We start from the raw sequence: 21,312 nt of genomic DNA on the forward strand, positions 1-21,312 counted from the left end.
ATCAGCCTCAGTTCAAATACTTCTAGATACTCAACTGTAAATAACTTCTGATATTAGTGGCCTCTGTGAAGTTGACCCTTCAGGGCAGCAAACAACCAAATGATTTCTTTGTAGCTATCTGTTTACATACATTTGTCATGGAATTTATTTAAACAAATCTCTGTGCAGCAGAGGTGCCCCAGAGGCAGCACTATAGGAGGGCAGGGAGGTTGAAGGGTGCGAAGTCCAACTTACCATCCCAGTGGAAGGAAAAAATCTCTTTGGATAGTGCTGCATTCCCATCTACCTGCTGACAGAGGGCCTGCAGGCTCCCTTTATGCTCCCCAGAGAAGCAGGGCCTGCCTCCCAGCCACCTGCTGTATCCCAAAAGCTCACCATGAGGCCATGAGTCAAAATAATACTAGTAATAATTCTACTAACAAGAGCTGATACATATAGCTATTACATGCCAGGCACTGTTCTAAGCTCTTACATTTTATCCTCCCAATAGTCCTATAAGATTGATACTATTATTAATCCCATTTTGCCAATAAGGCAACTGAGGCATAAAGACTACAAGTAACTTGCTCAAGGCAAGTCATACTGCTAGTAGGTGGTAGAGACTCCAGAGGGTCCAGTCCAGTGGTTAGGAGACCATGGTCCTAACCACTCTGCTATATCGCTTCTCATTAGAGCAGCCTCTACCTGAGCTCCCTCTCACTTTGGAGGTTGAGACTCCACATTCAGGGACCAGGGCACATGCAGCCAAACCCTGTTCAGTTAATCACCCAATAGGGTGGGGAAAGTTATGTAACATGCTCAGGATCACAAGATGAATCAGAGGCTTGGTTTGACAAAGACCATCTTTCCAATCAGTGCAAATACCGCACTGAAGATCCACTATCCGGGGGTGAATAACAGGTGATCAAGACAGACCAGGCCCACTCAGGCAGACAGCGGGTTCTGGTCAGGCAACCTGGAGAGGAGCCCAGAGAGGCTGGCTGGGCTTCAGGAAGCCTTGCTCAGTAGTCCCCATCCACAGCCCCAGGGGCTGCTGGCCTCTTCACAGAAGACTGAATCCCCCTGGGGTGCTTCATAGATTCCCTGCTCTCTGTGTGTACCTGACGGCTAGAAGCCAGGACAGGGAAACAAATGTGCTGCCATGACGGCAGATTTTCAAAATCACTGACCAGTAAGTGAGCAACAAAGACTGACATCTTGCCCACACTGCCTGAACACTTCTCTCACACACTGGCTCATCGGAGCCCACATCTCTGTAAGGGAGGCAGGTATCACTGCCCGATTTTATGGACGAGAAAGCTAAGGTGGTCAGTGGTTTAAAGCAAGGTCCCTTACAGGCAGCATCCCATCTCCTGGGAACTTATGAGAAATGCAGATTCCTGGCCTCCACCCCAGACTTTCTGAATCAGAAACCCTGAGGGCGGGCACAGCAGTGTGGTTTAAAAGGCTTCCAGCTGATACTGATACTTGCTGAAGTTTGAGAACCACTGGTCTAGAGTAGAGCAGTGCTTCTCAGACTTTAAATTACCTGAAGATCTTGTCAAACTACAGATTCTATTTAGCGCTGGAGTAGGGCCTGATATTCTGCATTTCTAACAAGCTCCCAGGGATGCACCCCAGGGGATGCTGTTGGTTCTCGGACCACACTTTGAATAGCAAAGGTGTAATCTAGAACATCTGTGTGACTAACTCCTTATCACAGAGATACTGACGAGTGAGAATCACAGCGCAAGGTTCTCAGCTCTTCTCTCAGAACAAACCCTTGCTTGGCCCACTTTCAAGCCCCTTGAGTGAGCCCTTTAGATCTGCCAACCACTCCCGGCTCCTGCCATCAGACATTTAATTCTCCTGGCCGCCAAGATCCAGGGGAGGAAAAGCTGGCATCTCACATCCCAGAACTTTGTAGAGCAAGTTGACACATCTCTGTTAGAAAGCCAGCAAGAGGTCTTCCTGCCACAGCAATGCCTGCTCCCTTTAAGAATGCCGTCAAGACCCAGGGCATCAGCTACCCAACAGAGCACTCATCATACTATTCTCTCCAAAAAAAACACCTTCCTTCTGTACAAATGAACCAAAAAGCAGGACTGGATACCTAGGTCTCCAAGGAAGACCTCTCATTACAGACATAAGCCAGGAGCTATTTTTCTGCCCCTGGTCCTGAGAAAGGCCTAACACTGGCCATGGATGTAAAGCGGGATCACAGCAATTCCTACGATATCCTGAGACCCCAAGCTGGAGATGCCTCACCACACTCCACACCATCGCCATGAACTTCCTTTAAGGCCTTCCCCTAGCACTGTCCCTCTAGTCATGTTACCTCTCTAGTGAAAGCAGACCTTATCAAAATGGCATGTTTCCTCCCACTCATCAGTCCCAGCCTCCTCCAACCCCAACTAACTACCAATCCCTTTCAGCTGAGCAGTTGGCCTTCATTCAAATCTGCAAGTGCTGGGGGTGGGGTGGGGGTGGACAGTGAACAATACAGAGTCCCTGAACTCCATTTCAGACATCGCAATCTCAAACCATGGCCCTCAGTTTGTATCACACTTGTGGAGAGCAAGATTCCAAGCTTTTCAGCCAGTTATCGTCCTATCTACCCAACCATCACTACCTACCTCCCAAAGGCCAATGGCCAAACAGTTCATCAAACAGACCCTAGAGGAGTAACGGCCTACATCACCACTAAGAAGCTGACCTATGTCAGGTGTACCTGACATGGACCTTCAGCGCAGAGCACTCCACTTACGACAACCATAGGTTTCGCTCTCCACTCCTTACCAAATCTCTTGGCACCACAGACTACCAGAGCCCACAAGTACCCAAAAAAGCTATGAGCTACTTAAGAGCACAGTTCTCAAGCTTGTTTCTTTCCCAGCACATCTAAGGGCTACAACACATAACTCCTCTCCATTCCCACCATCACCACCTTAGTCCAACCCACTAACCCACTTTCAAGTAATGCCTCCTAACCAGTTTCCCTCTGCCCATGTTTAACCCCTTGAACACTTTTCCCTCCATTCCCATGAACTCTGGCTTATGATATCTATTTCTGTTTCCTCTCTTCCACTCAACAATACATTCACACTTCCTTTTCTGGGTCACCAATTTTGCCCCCAACCTTACTGTGGACTCTGCACTTCTGCTCCTTTCAGCAACATCGGCATCTTCCAGTGAGAGCCTCTGCCAGCATTTAGCCTTCAGACGAGCCCATGGCTGGAAGGGCCTCCCCAGGACTAGACCATAGCACTGGAACAGAAGTGGAGCCCATGCAACAGACGTTTGCTAACACAGACCAAGATCTCCCACTGGCCAGCTACAGGCAGGTGCAGGGCCTAAACAGCAGCCCGTTCCAAGGCACCTTCACTTCAGCTTAGGGGCTTCCCTGATGTTTGATTCCCCCTCCAGAGTCTACCTCCCTCCTTTCTGATTCTCCCAGCACCTAATCCCGCTTTGCCTGTGGTAGCACTCAATACATGCAAACCTTCTCTGCCTGTCCTAACCTGCTCACCCTTCCGCTGCAGACCTGCCAGCCTGGGGGGCTAGTGTCAATCTGGGAACACTCTTGTTTCAGGCTTTTAGGCAATGACTCAGTTTTCACAGCTAGAGCTCAAACCTCATCACATAAATGCATGACTGTGGCGGCTTTTTAAGTATTGTGAACACCCAGGATAAGGGAATAAAAAATAATCATTCCAATGGCATCTTAATCAAAATGATGCAGGACCCTTTTTCCCAACAAGACACAGAGATGGAGGAAGCATCTCCTAATATCAGTTTCCTCATGTCAGACAACTGATTTCAGTCTACAAAGTAAGAAATGTAATCAAGAGAGGGGAGAGGAAAAACAAAACAGGATGGGGGCAGAAGTGAAGCCCATGGACCAACCCTAAACGCTCCTCTGGATTGCACTCCCCCTCCTCCCTTCCCGATCTAACTGGTTTTCTTTCTGTGGCTGTGTTACCTGTTGCTCCTGCTCTGAGGGAGAGCTCGTCCCCACCTCCCACCCCCTCCAGTCACCTCCACTGTAGCAAATCTCTTCTCATCCAGGCTCTCCTGCCTCTTCATTAATCCTTCCCTCCTTCCTTCTGTTTCTCAATGTTAGTCAGCAGGCCGTTTATCTGTTTGAAGGGTATAAACCTCCCTGATCTACGGAAGGAGGTCTTCCCAAGGGATGCCTAGCAGATCCAGACCCAAACTGCCAGTACTTGGTGGGCGGAGCGGCTGTCAGGTCATTCCCTAGCCCTTGCCTCTCTCCCTGGAGACCTTGCAGCCCAGCCCAGTGCTACCTTCAGGGGCAGCTCCCTGACAACGCCTCAGGGCCTCAGCTCACATATTTCTATCTTGATCCTCACCCTTTTGGTCCACACGTTACCAGCTAAAATTCTCTTAAACCTCTTGTAGCCTCTGTACTCTCACTTGCGGCATCCCAATAAGATGTTCTGCTTGAACGTGAGAAATACCGTATCACCGATATAGACCATCCTACTAGCCAAACAGTGAAATAGTTTGCCGGGTTCTGAGAATTCCCTAGTGGTCCAGGGGTTAGGATTTGGTGCTTTCACTGCTGTGGGCCCGGGTTCGAGCCCTGGTCCAGGAACTAAGATCCTGCAAGACGCTCGGCATGGCAAAAAAAAAAATTGCCGGGTTCAAAGTCTTCATTCTCCCTCTTCCTCATTTTCAACGTTCGTGCACAAACAAGCTTGCAATGCAGGTCAGGTTTTTCAGACTTCATTCAGTTGGTCCTGGCTTACTCTGTGAGTGCCTTCTTTCATTCCTGCTGCAGCAATTCTGAGAGTCCTCCAGCCCACTTGGCCCTCTCGGCCTCCTGACTTTCCCTTAACAGGAAGCTGTGCAACCCCTCCCCCACCCGTGAGCAGGGCTGACCAGTCCCCTCCTCTATGCGCCCACTGTACTGAGTACCCACCCAGGCCACGGTACTTATCACGCTGCTTCACAGCAGTTACGCGGCTGTCTACCCTCCTCGACTACGAGCTCCTTGAGGGCAGGGATCATTTCTTGTCTTTATGCCCCAGCATCTAACATAGAGCTTGAAGTTGTCATCCAAAGAGTAAAAGGAGGCCTTTTTGTTGCCTCTAAGGTGGCTACCATGAAGTCCTCCCCATTCCTTTACTGACCTGGTTGGTTTTGTCATGTCCAACAAAAACCTTAAAAGGCAGCTCAGTGTCACTGTTTAACAGTCCCTAATTTCATTCACCATTTATCAATGGCCCTATTCTTTAGAGTTCTTCCCCACCATCAACCTTAGCTCCATGTCTAACAAAATCTGCATTCCAACTGCTGTCTCAGCCCTGGAGAGGCCACCGGATAATAAGAGGCTGGGGGAAATGTCTTCTGATTTGCACTAAATTACGTGGTGACTTTGTTACGGTGACCCAGCGCTCCCCAAAGAAAGTTCCTTGGTCCCACCCCAAGGCAACTCCATAGCCTAACTACACACTATGGCAGCTTAAAGGTGTAAACCCTGGGGAAGGGAGAGAAGCAGACTGAATATAGCAAATAAACCCACTTCGATCGTACCCCTGCTATGCCAAACACACGTGGCAGCACCACCATGCACCAGTGCTCCACTCCCCGACATGTGTATTTTACTTTTACATTGCTGTGTCTGCTCCAAATAAAGAAGGGCCGTTCGGCTTTCACATGAAGTTACAACAGGGTCAAGTTCCGGACATGGCAAATGGGGCAAATGCTTGTCCCACTCAGGGAGCACTAGTGAGGAGCCACAGTGAGAGCCAGGGGAGGCCCATCCCTATGAGGGACCACCAGGAAACTGCAGCCTGTGGAGGGGGTTCAGGAAGGGGTGGGGGAGGCACCACATTTATGGAAGCAGCAACAAAAAGGACAAAAAGGCCTAGTGGGCTGCCCCATGCCCACCCATTACTGGCCACCGATAGAGGAATTCACTTACAATGACCCTGAAAGAAGAGATGTGTTAAAGCAGAGATAAGAAAGGCAATAATTGGTCTGATGGGCAGGGGAAAAATTATTCCAGGAGTCGAGAGCCTATGCAAGAACACTTACGGCTCACACAGTCATCATAAGTCAGCCCCCTCAAGCATTTTGTGCTCTGCTTATGGTGTTAACTTTAATGTCTTAACATATAACACCATCCACACTAACACAAAATACTACACACACCAGATGAGGCTGAGTTATAGTTGCTGTGGGAAGCATAACTTTGAATTTCCTGATTTTGGTGCATTTAATCTCAACCATACTGTTACATTAACGTCGGTTTTGCATTTCATTTCCCAGTTTAGAAGAATAGCGTCAGCGCCTTGGCCTGTCTGTACAGAAGAAGGGGCGGGGCTGAATGACCACAGGCAGACGGACCACCACCCTACAACTGGGTCCTCCGCTAAAAAGCCTGACCCGGGGCCTTCCCTGGTGGCGCAGTGGTTGAGAGTCCGCCTGCTGATGCAGGGGACGCGGGATCGTGCCCCGGTCCGGGGGGATGCCGCGGAGCAGCTGCGCCCGTGAGCCATGGCCGCTGGGCCTACGCGTCCGGAGCCTGTGCTCCGCAACGGGAGAGGCCACAGCGGTGAGAGGCCAGCGTACCACATACACACACACACACACAAAAAAGCTTGACCCGACCCCGACCCCTTGGAGGAACCTAGACCGGGACAAGTGAATGGGGAGGGAAGGGTGAGCTCTTTCTCTAGGGAATGGCCTTTCCATCCACTTGCAAAGTACAGGAACCAAGAGCGGAGGGGAAGAAGCCGAATATGGAGCAAAGAGCAATGTGTGTGTATCAGGTGGGGGGAGAGTAGGGGGTAGGGGGCTCCTGCCTCTCAGCCTTGAAGGGAGAAGGGAATCAATACAGTGTGATTTGTGGGGATCTTAACCAATTTCCTGTGAAGTTTTCCAAAATGTCTCTCTCACAAAAGACTAATGATGAGGAGCCAGCTTCAAGTCATACTGAAATCCTCCAAATGCCTCTCTTCTATTTTATCCCTTCTCCTGTCACCACCAACCCTCCCCCCACCCTGCCCTCCCAAAATAACCCGGCATCTGGACAATTTTCTATAAAAAAGAAACGCCTTTACTCATAGTTCTAACTCAAAATGCAGATGGAGATTCTTCAAGGTTTCCTTAAAAAAAAAAAAGCCCCTGTGGACAAAGACCAAACACTAGAAAACCTCAACCCCAAAGGTCATTTTTCTCCAAAGTTGTGGGCACTTAAATACAGATGAGAAGGAAAACAGTCACCGGGGCTGCTGCAGAGCAGTGAGAAAAAGGCTGTACCTCGGAGCCTGATGGAGTCTGATGGACGAACTCAGGGAGGGAGGGGAGGCGGCAGCCAGGACATGTGCTCCCAGACAGGAGCGCCGGGCCGCCCCTCCCTGGCCATCTGGACAGCTGAGGTTACTTCCTCCTCCCCGCATGCTGTGGCCTACACCTCATTTTCCTCACTTACATTTGCTTTGGTCTTTTCTGAACACTGAGGTGGTGAGAGAACTTGCCCCCAGGTTAAAGCTGCACAATTAAAGTTCCCACCAAAGCTTTCAGGCTGCTCCCTGGGCTTCGGGGTCACAGCCACCAGCATTCGATGCACACCCACACCAAAATGAGCAACATGAACTCCTGCTGCCGAGGACAAAGCAGCCACGATTCTCCGAACCAGATAAAAACCTACTTCCATATCAGGAAACAATTCCTAAAGCAAGAAAGGAACTGTATTCCTCAAATTTTGAGTCTCGAAAACATTTTAATCCACCTAAGTTAACATTTAAGTGAAAAAATATTTTCAAACGAAAAACGGTCTCATGTTCAACCAATACCTGTCATGTTAATCTGAATCAAAATGTGTAAAACAAAATGAGTGCAAATACCAGAAAGGTGAAAGCCTGTTACTGGCAAACCAACCACTCCAGTTTCAGTGAGCTGAACAGAGTACAAAAATAAACAGCAAAAATTACGACAAATGGGAAATACCAGATGTTTTACCATGTTTACAACCAATATTGTTACTCAAGTACAACAGAGCTTGCACCTGTCAGTTTGCATGGTGGCATTCCTTTTGGATAGTCCCAACAAGCTGACTCAGGGATTTCTGAATAGCAGACACAGATGAGAGAAATGAACCCCATGCCGAGCCTCCAGAGAGGCCCTGGCCCAAAACTTGTTCCTGCCTCCTATGCAACTGAGGAGTATGACACACTCCCAAAAGAATCAGAAGTGCACTGTGTTCAAGTGTTCAACTCTTGGGAGCCAGGCAGCAGGGGAGCCGGGGTGGTTCTGATTCACAGTCCAAGCACACCCCCAGGAGGCACACAGATCTTGTCCACAAAGTATCTCTGTCAAGTGGACAGCCATCAAGAGGTTCTGAGAGAGCTAGGTAGGGCTGATCTAACCTGCACACCATATTCTAGTCCTTTTACTGTCTCTTCTAGAAGTTCATTCTCATCTCAAATCTCAATCTTTCCTGCTTCCACTTATATTCTTTTTTTGTCCTTATTAAAATGAAGAGCAAGTTATTATCATACTCCTTGGAACAACTCCTTCCAAGTCTGGACAAGAAATCAGTCACTAAAACCATATTCAGTTTCTTTTCTTTCCAAGTCTTATTTTTGTGCCTCTAATAATTTTTGTTCCTCTTTTTTTATTTTTTATTGGAGTAAAATTGCTTTACAATGTTGTGTTAGTTTCTGCTGTACAATGAAGTGAATCAGCTATATGTATACCTATATCCCCTCCCTCTTGGACCTCCCTTTCCCCCTTCCCCCCCATCTAGGTCATCACAGAGCACCAAGCTGAGCTCCCTAATTTTTGTTCCTCTTATCCTGAGCTTTTCCAATTTCTCCACTGCCCTTGTTGACCAAAAGATCTAAACAATAGAGGCTATAATGAGAACCTGACCTATGAGGACCTCAGTGGAAGGACACTATCCTATCTGGGACTGACAACTTCTCCAATCCATCCTCCAACCTTTCTCTGAATCCTTTCAGGACCCTGCTACATGCAAACTTTAGGGAAGGGTTTTTTTTAAAAGAAAGTGGGGTTGGCGGGGGGAGCTTTAAGCTGCCAATAACAATAAGTCTCAAGTCACTTCTAAGCTGCCCATCCCTTTCCTGAGAGTGGTCCAGTGGGTAGTTCAACAACAGAGCTGTCTGGCCCCAAACTCACCTTCTTACCTGTTGATCACAGCATTGTAGAGGCTTAATGAAGTAGAGATGCATTACATTCATCACTTGCCCTAGATCCACTCAAATCCATCACTATGTCACAGCAAGGAGTTAGATTGATCTGACAGGATTTGCTCTTCTTCACAAACCCATATAAGTTATTACTCAGTACCCTATGCTCTTCTAGCTGTTTGCTGATTGATTATCTGACGATCAGGTCAAGTATCTTCTTTGGAATCACAGTAAACTAACGGGTCTATAATTTCCAAGATCATTCGTATTTGCCTTTTAAAGATAAGCAAGACAGCAAATGCTTCTTCCTGAGTTCTCTAAAGTAACAGCTAATGCTTTGCTAATAATGAACCAGGACAGCCAATTCCTTAAGTGCCCTTGGAATCACATCATCAGGGTTCATTGATTCTGGAGATAAACTTTAATCAGGCTCAGACCCTGGTAAAAAGCAGGAAGTCCAACCTCAGGCTAGGTCTAAAAGGCCCTGGTGCCTAAGTCTAGGAAGGAAGTTGGTGATACAAGTGATTTAAATCTGTACTGCATTATATCTTCAGCATTGCAATAGATAAATAAAAAAAACAAAAAATTAAAAGCACAGTGCCCTTGACAGAGAGATGAAAGGTGATACTAACAGACCAAACTGAGACATGAATCAAGTTTCACCTTCAGTAACATTGGCAGGACCCTCTGTAGGACAAGAAAACAGAGCCACATAATTATCTCAGCTTATAATCTAACTGAAAAGTTCAGAAACAAATATACATAGGCATGTGCCAGGAAGCAGAAAGCAGGAAATGTCATCAAGAAGGTGCCAGGCAATCATGAGGCTTCAGAACAGGGATGAATCCTATGCAGTAGCAACGTGTTAGGTTTTAGACTCAGGTCCTACTAAGGCTTGCTCAGCAACTGAAATCATCAGCAAGGGAAATAATATGGCATACTGGGGTATGGCTCCCTGATTCTCAACCCAAGAGAATCTACATAACCAAAACTCCCACCCACCACCCAGGTACACCCACCACAGAATCTCCAGTAGTTTGGGGAGGTGGAGACCACCCTACAGCACAGGTAGGAGCAAGAGGCTGAGAAAGAAAGTGTGGCTCAGGCTGCCCCCAAGCCGTCTTCCCTTTCACATGAAGTTCCTTCCCCTAGGAAGCTCTCCTCATCCAGCGCCTGTCTTCCCAAGCCTCAGCAGGCCTGATTCCAATCCTCCCCCAAAGGCAGACCACTACTTTGAGAATAGGGAACAAACAGGAAAGGAGAAAGGGAAAGGCAAAAGGGTTGTGGTATCTGCTTTATGGAAAATAATCTACTAACCTAAAGATAGAACCCCTCCCTGGAAAAAAGAAACCAACCATGAGAAATGAACCCAGTTTACCTCTGAATGGACCTCCCTTTCTCCCAAGTGCCTGCTGCTACAATCCTCTTCTCCTCCTCTTACTACTGAAAGCTACTCCCAGACCCACATGTCTACACACCCCCAAATTACCCACCTGATAATCCAGCCCTACAGGGAAGAGTTCCAGTCCTAGAGTCAGGCATACCCAAGGCCCCACACTACAAGGCACTGCCACATCGGCCCCCAATCAGGCCCCCAAAGCAAACACCAAGCAATCCAATATCAGCTAGCACACGTGTCTCTCTGCTGCTTATCCAAGCTTCTTAGCAGCACTACCTCAAAAGGTAAAAGATCTCCGAACACAGTTGGTAACTAAGAAAAAAATGCAAGCAAAGAAATTTTCCTTTCCAACAGACCAGCAATGGTTGTTCAGGTTATCTAATGCTGTATAACAAATCATCCCAAAACTTAGTGGCTTAAAACATCAATAATCATTTATTATCTCCCACAGCTCTGATGAGCCAGGAATTCAGGAGTGGCTCGGCTGGTCAGTCTAGCTCAGGGTCTCTCCTGAGGTTGACGTCTGATGTCCACTGGGGCTGTAGTTATCTGAAGGCTTGATGGAGGTAGCAGAGTCACCTCCAAGACAGTGCCAAGAAACATGACCAGCAAGTTGGTACCGGCTTTTAGCTAAGAGCCTCAGTTCCGGTACACATGTGCCTCTCGCCAGGGCTGCTTGAATATCCTCAAAGCATGGTGGCTGGCATCTTCCATAGCAACAGATCCAAAAAAGCAAGGTGGACTGTGATGCTTTTTATGACTTAGCCTCAGAAGTCACGCAATGTCTCTTCCACTATACTCTGTTGGTTATGCAGGGCTAGTTCTCACTCATTGTAGGAGGGGGGAACTACCAAAGGTGGGAATATCAGGACGTAAGGATCGTTGGGGGCCATTTTGGAGGCTAACACAGTATTCCTTAAAAGAACATGCAGCAGTAGCAGGAGAAGGAAGGAGGGAAGGGAAAGGAGAGAGGAAGGATGGGACAGAAGGAAACATTTTGATTCCCAAAGGCTGAGACCAGAGAGAAACAGTGTGCCCAGTTCTCTACAAAGACCTCTCAGGTCTACCTTACCCTAGGATGCCTGAGTCAAGTCCTGCTTCTTAGGCAGGAACTCCAGATGAGTAGCTAAAAGCCAAGAAGACATGAGAAACTTCCTCTGGGTCCCAGAAAGCAAGTCTATCCTCCCTCCCTCCTTGCCCACCCCATCTTTGCTGAAGCAATGATGCAACAGTTACCTGAGGATGAATCTGCGGCTTGTCACACGTGGCCTCAAAGTCCAGCACTAAAAAGTAGTGATACCTCTGGGGAGGGAAGGACATCATTGCCGCCATGGATGCGCCAAAGCTGTGGGCCGCCAGCTTTCTGGTGGATATGGAGCAGAACTCCGGAACACCACAGGGAGAAAATAAGTGGGAGCCCAGCACTTTTCTTGCTCTTGAAAGTAAATATGAAGAAAATCGAGCTGCTCCAGTCTGTAAAGGTGCTAGCATTGAACATCCAGAAGCATCTAAAACTTAGGGGAGGAAAGTTTAAAAGAAAAAAAAAGAAAGAAAGAAAAAGAAAAAAAAAAAAAGAACAGAGAGTCTGGGTTACTCCCTCCCACCGTGGCCCTGTTCCACCTAGTCTTCAGGAATATTCACAGAACATGAACCACTCCCCAGTGTTTCTGTGCCCCTTTTCTAAATCCCAGTATTCGTTACTGAAGTTCAAGACCCTTAATACTGGCCTCCACAGCATTATAACAGCTCTGAGTCTCCCAGACCATTCTCAAAACAAGATGCAGCACTGGCCTTGATCTTTAAGTGGAGCTCTAACGTTCAAAAGAGAGAGAGAAAAATTCTGTGGTCACTTCTCAGGTGGCAACAGTTAACATTAAAGCTAAGTTTCCCAAAGTAACCCGGGGTGCCCCGGTTGCACAATCAGTCCTGGGAGCTAAGTAGACTCAGACAAACAGCAGGAAATGCCCAGGACTCTCTCCTCAGCTCCATTCCCAGCCATTGTCCCTGGCTTTCTTGTCTGTATCTTGATGTCTCCACATGCCCTCCTCCCTTCTCCCAATGGGAAAGGAGCAGAGCCCATCACAGGGAACTTGCTCACCATACTCTGGTGATTCCCCAGCCCCCAGCCAGTAAGTGGCACCTGGGGGAATGAACGAAGCTTGCAGAGCACAGCTGCCAACAGCCTCGGGCCTTCCTCCGCTGCCTTTAGACTAACTCTCTACTAGAGGCCTTGAATGACTGCAGGACTTTTTTTAAATAGGGAAGAAAAAGAGAAAACCCAGATGTGGTGGTAATGGGAGCATTGCTAAAAGTCTAGTAAAGTTTTCTGAGTGTACATGTGCAAAAAAAAAAAAAAATCCAAATCACTTTTCAAGTTTTCCCTTTAAATATGCAGAATGTCTGCTCCTTAGAGGACTAACGAAATATAAAAATCAAAGCCTAAGTTTTACTCACGAATAACTCAAGCTTCCTTTAAAAAAAAAAAAGAAGCAGGAATAAAGCAGAAATTTTGTGTTTTTCCCATTTCATACCCAACACTCAAATTCCCTCAACTTTAATCCTCGAAGTCAAACAAGAAATCATGCTGCTCAATATGGAAATGGCCACAGTTTAAGCTTTCTGAAGCCCCAGTCAGACGGAGCCAAAAGCTTGCCTCTGAGAGACTGCAATGGGCACTCCCTCCCTCCTGCAGCGTGGAGGAGGCTGGCAGCCTGGGAAGTCCAGAGCACACCAGTGGCAACAAGGTCACTACCACCCGAGCGGACATGGACCATACCAAGTATCACTTCTCACCCCGGCTCTCCCGGGACTCAAGGAATGACCTACAGTAACTTGCCTGCATATTTATTAGGATACGTGCTGGTGTGGGTCCTCAATTTCCCTGTTCCTAGAGTGAAGTTCCATATGGAACAAAGACCAAGAAGTATTTTAAGTTCTTCATGATTCTAGCACAAGCGTAGTGCTTGTTTTCACCGTGGCCTACAGCCTCTCCAAAAACGCAGCCAAACTCCGCAGCCTGGGATAGACAAAGGTTGGCTTGAGTTTCATTATGGAATTCCTTGGAAAGGCAAACGGGCCAACATCCTTCTGAAAGCCGGAATGCAAAATAACTCTTCACGTCACCTACTCCTGAACGGTACTGGAAGCCTTGCTGAGATGGGAGACACCAGTCTGCTCAGATTACACGTTCTAGTTTGAATCCAAAGTCCCTCAGGGCCTTAGAACTCTTCTCTAACCTCTCAAAGTCAGGTCATGCATAAGGACTTTTGAAAGTCTTAATGTTTTCCAATGTGTATATATAGTGTATAAAGTGTTTTGAGTCAATCAGACTCCATCTGCCAAATACTACAGGCAATTAATCGTCACGATTAAGGAGGGCTTCTGGGTTTGAATCCTGGTTTTACCACTTATTTGCCATGGCACCTTGGGCAAGCTCTGTTCTTCAATTCCTCACCTGTAAAATGACAATAGCAGCTCCTGCTCCTTAAGCGAGAGTGAAATGAGAGGACATATGTAAAGCTGTAAGAGCAGGGTCTGGTACATAGGGCTCAATAAATATAAGCTGACTATTATTACTACTACTATCCTATTGGGCTATACCCACCTGGCCAAGCCTGGACCCCCATACTTTGGGCCTATAAATCCAATGCATAAGGCAACCTCAGAGAGTAACAGGTGTCTCCTGCACCCCCAGATTGCTCTAGACCCCCCCATACTACATACTATATATGCCCTATTCCCTCCCATGGACAACACACTGATGGCCAGAGGTCCTCATGCCTGCAGGCCTTGCTTTCTCATCTGATTTCACCCACATAAAAAAGCTTCTCTCTTGTAAAAAGTCTTGAGAGCAGACATTAGGAGACCAGGCTTCCACATATCAGCAGTCACTGGGTTCCATACTTCCCTTATATTTAAAAAAAAAAAAGTTCAACTCAAGTCAAGAAACAGAGGGCAGCTCTTCTCCCCTTCCTGAAAAATTCAATCTAATGGCTTTAGAGCCATTAGTTGTGGCAGAGGAAAGTAGGGTCTACATCAGTTGAAGTGGGAGGAGCAGAAGGGTCTGGGAGGGAGTATCAGAGCCCAAGTTGGGTGAGGAGGCATCCATACAGAGGCAGGAAGGTGTGATGCAGCATGCCACAGCCCTAGTGGGGTATGAAGGGCATCTGTTGGCGGAGAAGGAGCCGCAGCCTGATGTGGGGACTCCCAGGCAGGGTAAAAGAGTACCCAAGAGGGGGAAAGGGCAGTGGCAACAACGGGAGGTTAGTTACATACAGAGGGATTGACCAAAAAAGGGCATATGTTAAGGGTAATGGGACCAGGTTTCTCACTGTTAGAGGATGGAATTAAAACATGGAAAGGGAAAAACATCTGTGGTGTCAAATTGGAATTGGAGTGTGAACTCATGGTTTCTGATATATATATAATATATAAAAATAAAGCTAGGGCTTCCCTGGTGGCGCAGTGGTTAAGAATCCACCTGCCTGGGGACATGGGTTTGAGCCCTGATCCGGGAAGATTCCCACATGACACGGAGCAACTAAGCCCGTGCGTCACAAACTACTGAGCCTGCACTCTAGAGCCTGTGAGCCACAACTACTGAGCCTGCGCTCTAGAGCCTGCGAGCCACAACTACTGAGCCCGCATGCCACAAGTGCTGAGGCCTGTGTGCCTAGATCTCGTGCTCCACAAGAGAAGCCACTGTAATGAGAAGCCTGTGCACCGCAATGAAGAGTAGCCCCTGCTCGCCACAACTAGAGAAAGCCTGCATTCAGCAAGAAAGACCCAATGCAGCCAAAAATAAATATATTTTAATAAATAAAGCTAGATGTACATATGAAGATGAGTATATATCAATACACAAATATATAGACACAAGTATATATATTTTCTAGCTCTGTTTACTGAAGGGCCAGGGAGCAGCAACACTCTGATAGCAGTGTGCACATCTAGCACCTAGCCGCCTTCTAAACAACATTCTCCACTGAAAGAACTAGAGCTCTTTGGAGAACTGGCTGATTCCAGGGCTGTGGCAGAGAAAGTACAAGATGAGCCTAGAACATCCTGTTGTGCCAGAAAGCAAGGAAATGCTCAAAAGAATGCAGAAACCAGCTTGAAGGGGCTCCCACTGGCAAGTAAATAATGATATTAATGGATTATAATGCACTGAATAAAAAAGGAAACCATGAGGCCATAAAGATAAAAATAAATACATAAATAAGTAAATAAATTTTAAAAACTAAAGTTTGGTAAGGGATTTCACATAGTTTCAAAGTATCTCCCCACAGATTGCTTATTAATTATAACAGGGAATAAGTTTACAATGGAGAAGCCTGGCAGACATCATCTTAATCAAGTGAGCAAAATGAACATCATCAATAATGGGATTAATCAAAATCTTACATCACATGATAGGATGCAAGGAGAAAAACAAAGCATCATTTCTGTGATACTCCTGTTGAAGATGCATAACCTGAATCTAATCATGAGAAAATATCAGACAAACCCTGAATGAGGGACAGTCTACACAATAACCAGCCTGTAATCTTCAAAAGTATCAAGATCATGAATCTCAAGGAACGTTTAGTGAGAAAAGTCTATAGGAGATGAGAGACTTGGTAACTAAATGCAATGCACGATTCTGAACTGGATCATTTTGCTGCAAAGAACATTACTGGGACAACTGGCAAAACTTGAATGGGGTTTGAGGATTAGATGGAGGTAACATATGAATGTTAATTTTGATGGTCGTGTTATGGTTAGGTAGGAAAATGTCCTTGCACATAGGAAATGCACGCAAAGTATTTAGGGTGATGGGGTGTTAGGTCGGCAACTTAACTCACAAATGGTTCAGGAAAAAAATTCTTTGTACCCTACTTCCAACTTTTATGTAAATTTGGCCTATTTCAAACTTAAAAAAAAAATTTTTTTTTAACCACATGCAATGTTGTTTAAAAAAAAAAAGAAACAGAGAACAGTATGTGAGGGAGCCATCTCCCCGTACTGCCACAGAGGGTAGGCTGCACACTCTCCTCTGGCAGCCCTCAAAGCACGGAGTCTCCATCCTAAGTGCCCCTGCCCAGTGCCCCCTCACTGGGCATCCCTGCCACCTCTAGAGCCTGCTCGGGAAATATCCCTGCACTCCTTGCAGAGGCGCTCCACTTGCCTGTCTACCCTCTGACATCTTAGAGATTGCCCCTTTCTATTGATGTCTTTATATTTTAGTCACAAGTTTGCAGAATATAAGTCTACACGTTATATCATCAGCCAGGACTTTGAGAATCTAGTTGAGGGGCAGAACTCAAAAGGAACAGTTTATGATTCTGTGTATATCTATCTCCTCACCAGCTTTCACCAGAGATGAAGATTTACACACATTTATTCTGACACCCATTTCCTTCTCCTAGCAAATTAAAGGTAGTAAGTAGCCTATGGCAAAGAGGAAAACGAATGATTCTCTCCTCAAAATAAAGGGACCAGTCCCCCAGTGAGGCAGGGGAGGGGAAAACAGGGATTGCCACAGGGCCAGCGCGATTTGGAGGAGCAGGCCTGCACCACAGCCCCTGGAGGATGTGCAGAGTATTTACACAACAGACACAATGGCTCCTCTGCAGCCATTACTGTCGGTCAGGTAAATAACGCATGTGCCAAAACACACATTTAATGAGGGAAATAATATGCCTTTATAAAAAGCCTCAATTTCTATTTACCTGAGAGACCAGGGAAGCACCAAATCACCAGATTAGTGGAACCACAGAGGAGTCATTCTGGCGTCTTGGGTAAATAGACATTTTATAGCCTTCCATTACTGGAGGGGGGAAGGAAGGGCGAAGGGAGGGGGCCATCCTTTAATATCCACATACAGGCCAGGGGAGCCTGGGGGAGAGAAAAGAAGAGAAGCCCATCATGAAATATGGGGTCCTCTCCCACCCCATCTCCCCATCCACATATACTTGGGATCTCTGGGAAGGGTATGGGTTTATACCATCCCTGGGTTCAATCCACTCCATAAAAAGCCAGACTGGGGAGTTCCCTGGAGGTCCAGTGGTTCGGACTCGGTGCTTTCACTGCCGCGGGCCTGGGTTCAATCCCTGGTCAGGGAACTAAGATCCTGCAAGCCTCGTTGTGCGGCCAAAAAAAAACCAAAAAACAAACCAAAAAAAGCCAGACTGGGAGGCAGGGTTGCATTCCAGAGAAACTTCAAGGCACTGAGGCAGGTTCTGGGTCCAGACTAGAAGCACATGGGACAGCCACAGAGTACCCAGTTCCCAGTCTTGGGGAAGTTCCTGTTCCAATCTGACCTGCAGTAGCACAAGTGCTCAGACACCTAAGCCACAGAGGCATCCACAGAGAACACGGTAACACCTGTCTGCAACTCGTTCAGTCACAGGCCCTGTCTCAGGTGGCTAAAAATAACCTGGGAAAAATATAAATAAACTGCATGCCTTCAAAAGTCATAATTTGCAATCTAATGAATGCATTCTTAACTGCCAGAGCACTTTCTGTGAAAATCATAGACTGTCAAAGGTGAAAGAAAGCCTAAGGGAAGACACAGTCCAGCAAGCCAGGGAAAATGAGCCCTAGGAAGAGAAAAGGACAGTCCAAGGTTCACAGAGCAAGTAAGGGTAAGAAGAGAACCCACGGCTCCTGACCCCCAGTTCAGAGCCTCCAGCCACTGCCCTGACACAAGGAGCAGACACCAGCATTTGTCCCCCAAGCTTTTCTGTAGCCTCACAAGTGGAGGCCAGGGGCCTGAGGGCTCAGCCTAAGGCAGAACAAAGCTTGACACCCCTACAAAAGCTTAGAACCTCTACACGACTTCCTGATGGCCCCAAAGTGGAATGCAAGCAAGTACTCTAAAGCTGGGTCCTCACCTCAACAAAACACTCTCCTCCTCTCTACAACCCATCAACCCCTAGACCTGTAGCTTCAGCTGCTTCTGCTCCAAGACAGGGCTAGGGGGAACTTGTCCAACATCAGAAGCAGCTGCTAATCCCAAACTATCAGAAGAACTAAAGTCACTAAAGACCTACAGGAATACCAAATTCTGATGGCAACATCACAGGCCATAGGAGCCTCGCTCTCCCCTTCAATTAGCCTGTCTCAGCAACTCAAGGCAGCACAGAAAAAGAAGTACCTGTTTGTGATTTGCCTGCTGTTTACTAACCCATCAGCCACATTCAGTAGCTTGGGCAAACTCCTTCAAGGGGCCAAGGATGGGAAACATCTCTTTGCAAAGACCTGCACGTCAGTTGTGACCCCACACACGAGAGGGAGCAAAGGCTAGTTTCCCAACACATAGTAAATAGGATAGAAATGGAGGAAGGGCAGTGTATGGTAATGGTACTCTCATCCCTGTAAGCTCCTCCCACACTTGTAGACAGCATCTGACCCCAGAGGGGAGGTACGCAGAACCTGCTATATCCCTGCTTCCAAAATGGAGAACTGGAGCAGAAACAAGGAGTCATACAGCTAGTTGTTAAAATGCCGTATTAGACAAGCACAGGTTCAAATCCTGCCTCCACCACATGCTCTTTGTAATAATAGCTGTAACAAAAATACCTATCTCTTAGGGGTTCGGTTAGACCATACAATATGTACAAAGTGCTTTGCACAATAGTAAGTTCTCAGCAAAAGGGAGCTATCGCTAATACATGAGAAAGAGGAAAGTGAAACACTATTTTGTGAAAATCTACTACAAGCCAGGCACTGTAGTCGTGACTTACATATTTCATCTCATTTAAGCCTCCCAACCATCAAGCAAAATAGGTAACAGTATTCCCATTTTACACATGAGAACACTAAGGCTCAGAGGCACTCAGCTCTTCAGGGCCCTGTTCTCCTCTCCCACATTTAAGGGCCCACTTTCTCCACTTGGCTGATTCTCCCATCAGCCATAGGGCTAACAATGCATATCAACTTTAGTTTTTCTTTTGAGCTAAGGTATGACTTTAACTAAAAGGAACTCAACCATAGCAATAATTAAGTCTGTCCAAATCACTCAAATTTGTTTCTAATAAGAAAAACAAATTGCAGCCTGGGTACAAAAGTGGAAACAGGGGTACTTCCCTGGTGGCGCAGTGGTTAAGACTCTGCACTCCCAATGCAGGGGGCCCAAGATCCATCCCTGGTCAGGGAACTAGATCCCACATGCATGCTGCAACTAAGAGTTCGCATGCCACAACTAAGGAGCCTGCATGCAGCAACTAAGGAGCCCATATGCCACAACTAAGAAGCCGGCGAGCCACAACTAAGGAGCCTGCGAGCCACAACTAAGACCCGGCACAACCAAATAAATAAACAAATATTTTTTAAAAAAAGCGGAAACAGGAAGCGGTGTCTTGGATTAAAGCAACTGCAGCACAAGGAACTCAAAGCCTCTTCCCAAACCCAGTTCCAGGGAAGCAAATCTTCCCGTCTCACAAAGCAGAGAAACTGGCAGGAAGCAGGATGACAACCAGCTCTTGCTCAGGCCCCTAAATGTGATGTTTCCTTTTACAAATCTGTGCCTTGGCAAATGCTGCTCCCTCTGTTTTGAAATGTACTTCCATTTTCACCAGGCAAACTATTGTTCCTTCTTCAAAATCCAGCTCAAATCTTCCCCTTTTAGTAGCTTTCTCTGACACCTCATCAGAAAGTTAATTGCTTAAGTGATCCAGTAGCACAGTTTAACTTTTATCTCACTATATTGTAAAATTTTAGTTATCTGTTTCTCCTCTTAGCAGTAATTTTCAGCAAGTCAGGTGAGAAGGATGGAAGATAGCAGGTGTAGGGGTGTATGTGTGTGTAAAAAGGCATATTTGAAGAGATCATTTCTTTTTTTCTTTGGCCGTGCAGCATGCGGGACCTTAGTTCCCCAACCAGGGATCAAACCCATGCCCTCTGCAGTGGACACAGGGAGCCTCAACCACTGGACCGCCAGGGAAGTCCCTGAAGAGATCATTTCTTGTTTTTTTGTCACTTGTTTTTTGTCAGACCCTTGAATCCAGTTTAAAATTTCAAGCAGCATTAAAGAAAAGTATAAGATTAGCTTTTCCCATCTAAGGAGTGTATGAGTTTAAAAAGTCTGAGGAACACTGAGCTAAACATAGATCCTTAAGGGCAAGGACCACATTTTATTCATTTCTGTATCCCCAGCACAGGGCCAGGCACAAAGTGAGTGTGAGGCGATGTCTGCTGAATGGATTATGATGTCAACTGCTCTGGAATCAGAACACGGCAGAACAGAGCAGGGCCTAAGAATCAGGAAAAGCTTCTTTTCTTTCTCTCTCTCTCCTTCTTCCTAGCCCCCTCCCCCCCATTCTGTCCTCCCCAGTTAGAGACAGAGAGTGAGCGAGCATTGCCTTGGTGCCAGAATACTATTAAAAGGATTAATTTAGGGACCGGTGTTTGGACTGTCACATCCAATCACTACCCACAGATCTACAGCTTCCCAAATCAGGCTCATGCAAAGAGGAATCAATTGCAAGGACACAGAGGGTCTGAACAGGCATACTAATGGCTTCCTGAGGTGCCAGCGGCCAGCTCTGACACTCCCATAAATTATCCGCCTTTTGATTTTACCTGTAGCTGTGGGGCACAAGGCACAATTTTGAACATATCAAAGCAATCTCTCGTCACCCAAGGCTCCCCCAAGAATGGACCCAAAGGAGGATGGACTAAAAACAATGACCCAAAGGGAATCTGCTTCCCAGCAGGCCTGTTCCTAGCAGTCATCAATTAAAACCCAACAGGACCAGGTGGATAAAGGGA

The 21,312-nt window shown here is 46.8% G+C and overlaps 1 protein-coding gene across 5 annotated transcripts in view; it reads right to left on the reverse strand.

Moving 5' to 3' along the window:
• ERI3 (ERI1 exoribonuclease family member 3) overlaps positions 1–21,312 on the reverse strand; it is a 129,283-nt gene that overhangs the window by 102,361 nt on the left and 5,610 nt on the right. For 4 of the 5 annotated variants that reach the window (XM_079901631.1, XM_079901630.1, XM_079901629.1 and 1 more), the window contains one exon: positions 11,797–12,074. The exons of the other annotated variant lie outside the window; for it this stretch is intronic. In XM_079901631.1, the coding sequence (XP_079757757.1) occupies positions 11,797–12,051 (255 nt within the window). In that variant the 5' untranslated portion in view covers positions 12,052–12,074. The remainder of the gene's footprint in view (positions 1–11,796; positions 12,075–21,312) is intronic. 5 annotated transcript variants of the gene reach the window in all.

Source organism: Stenella coeruleoalba (genome assembly GCF_951394435.1).
Source record: "Stenella coeruleoalba genome assembly, chromosome: 1".
NCBI classification, from domain to species: domain Eukaryota; kingdom Metazoa; phylum Chordata; class Mammalia; order Artiodactyla; family Delphinidae; genus Stenella; species Stenella coeruleoalba.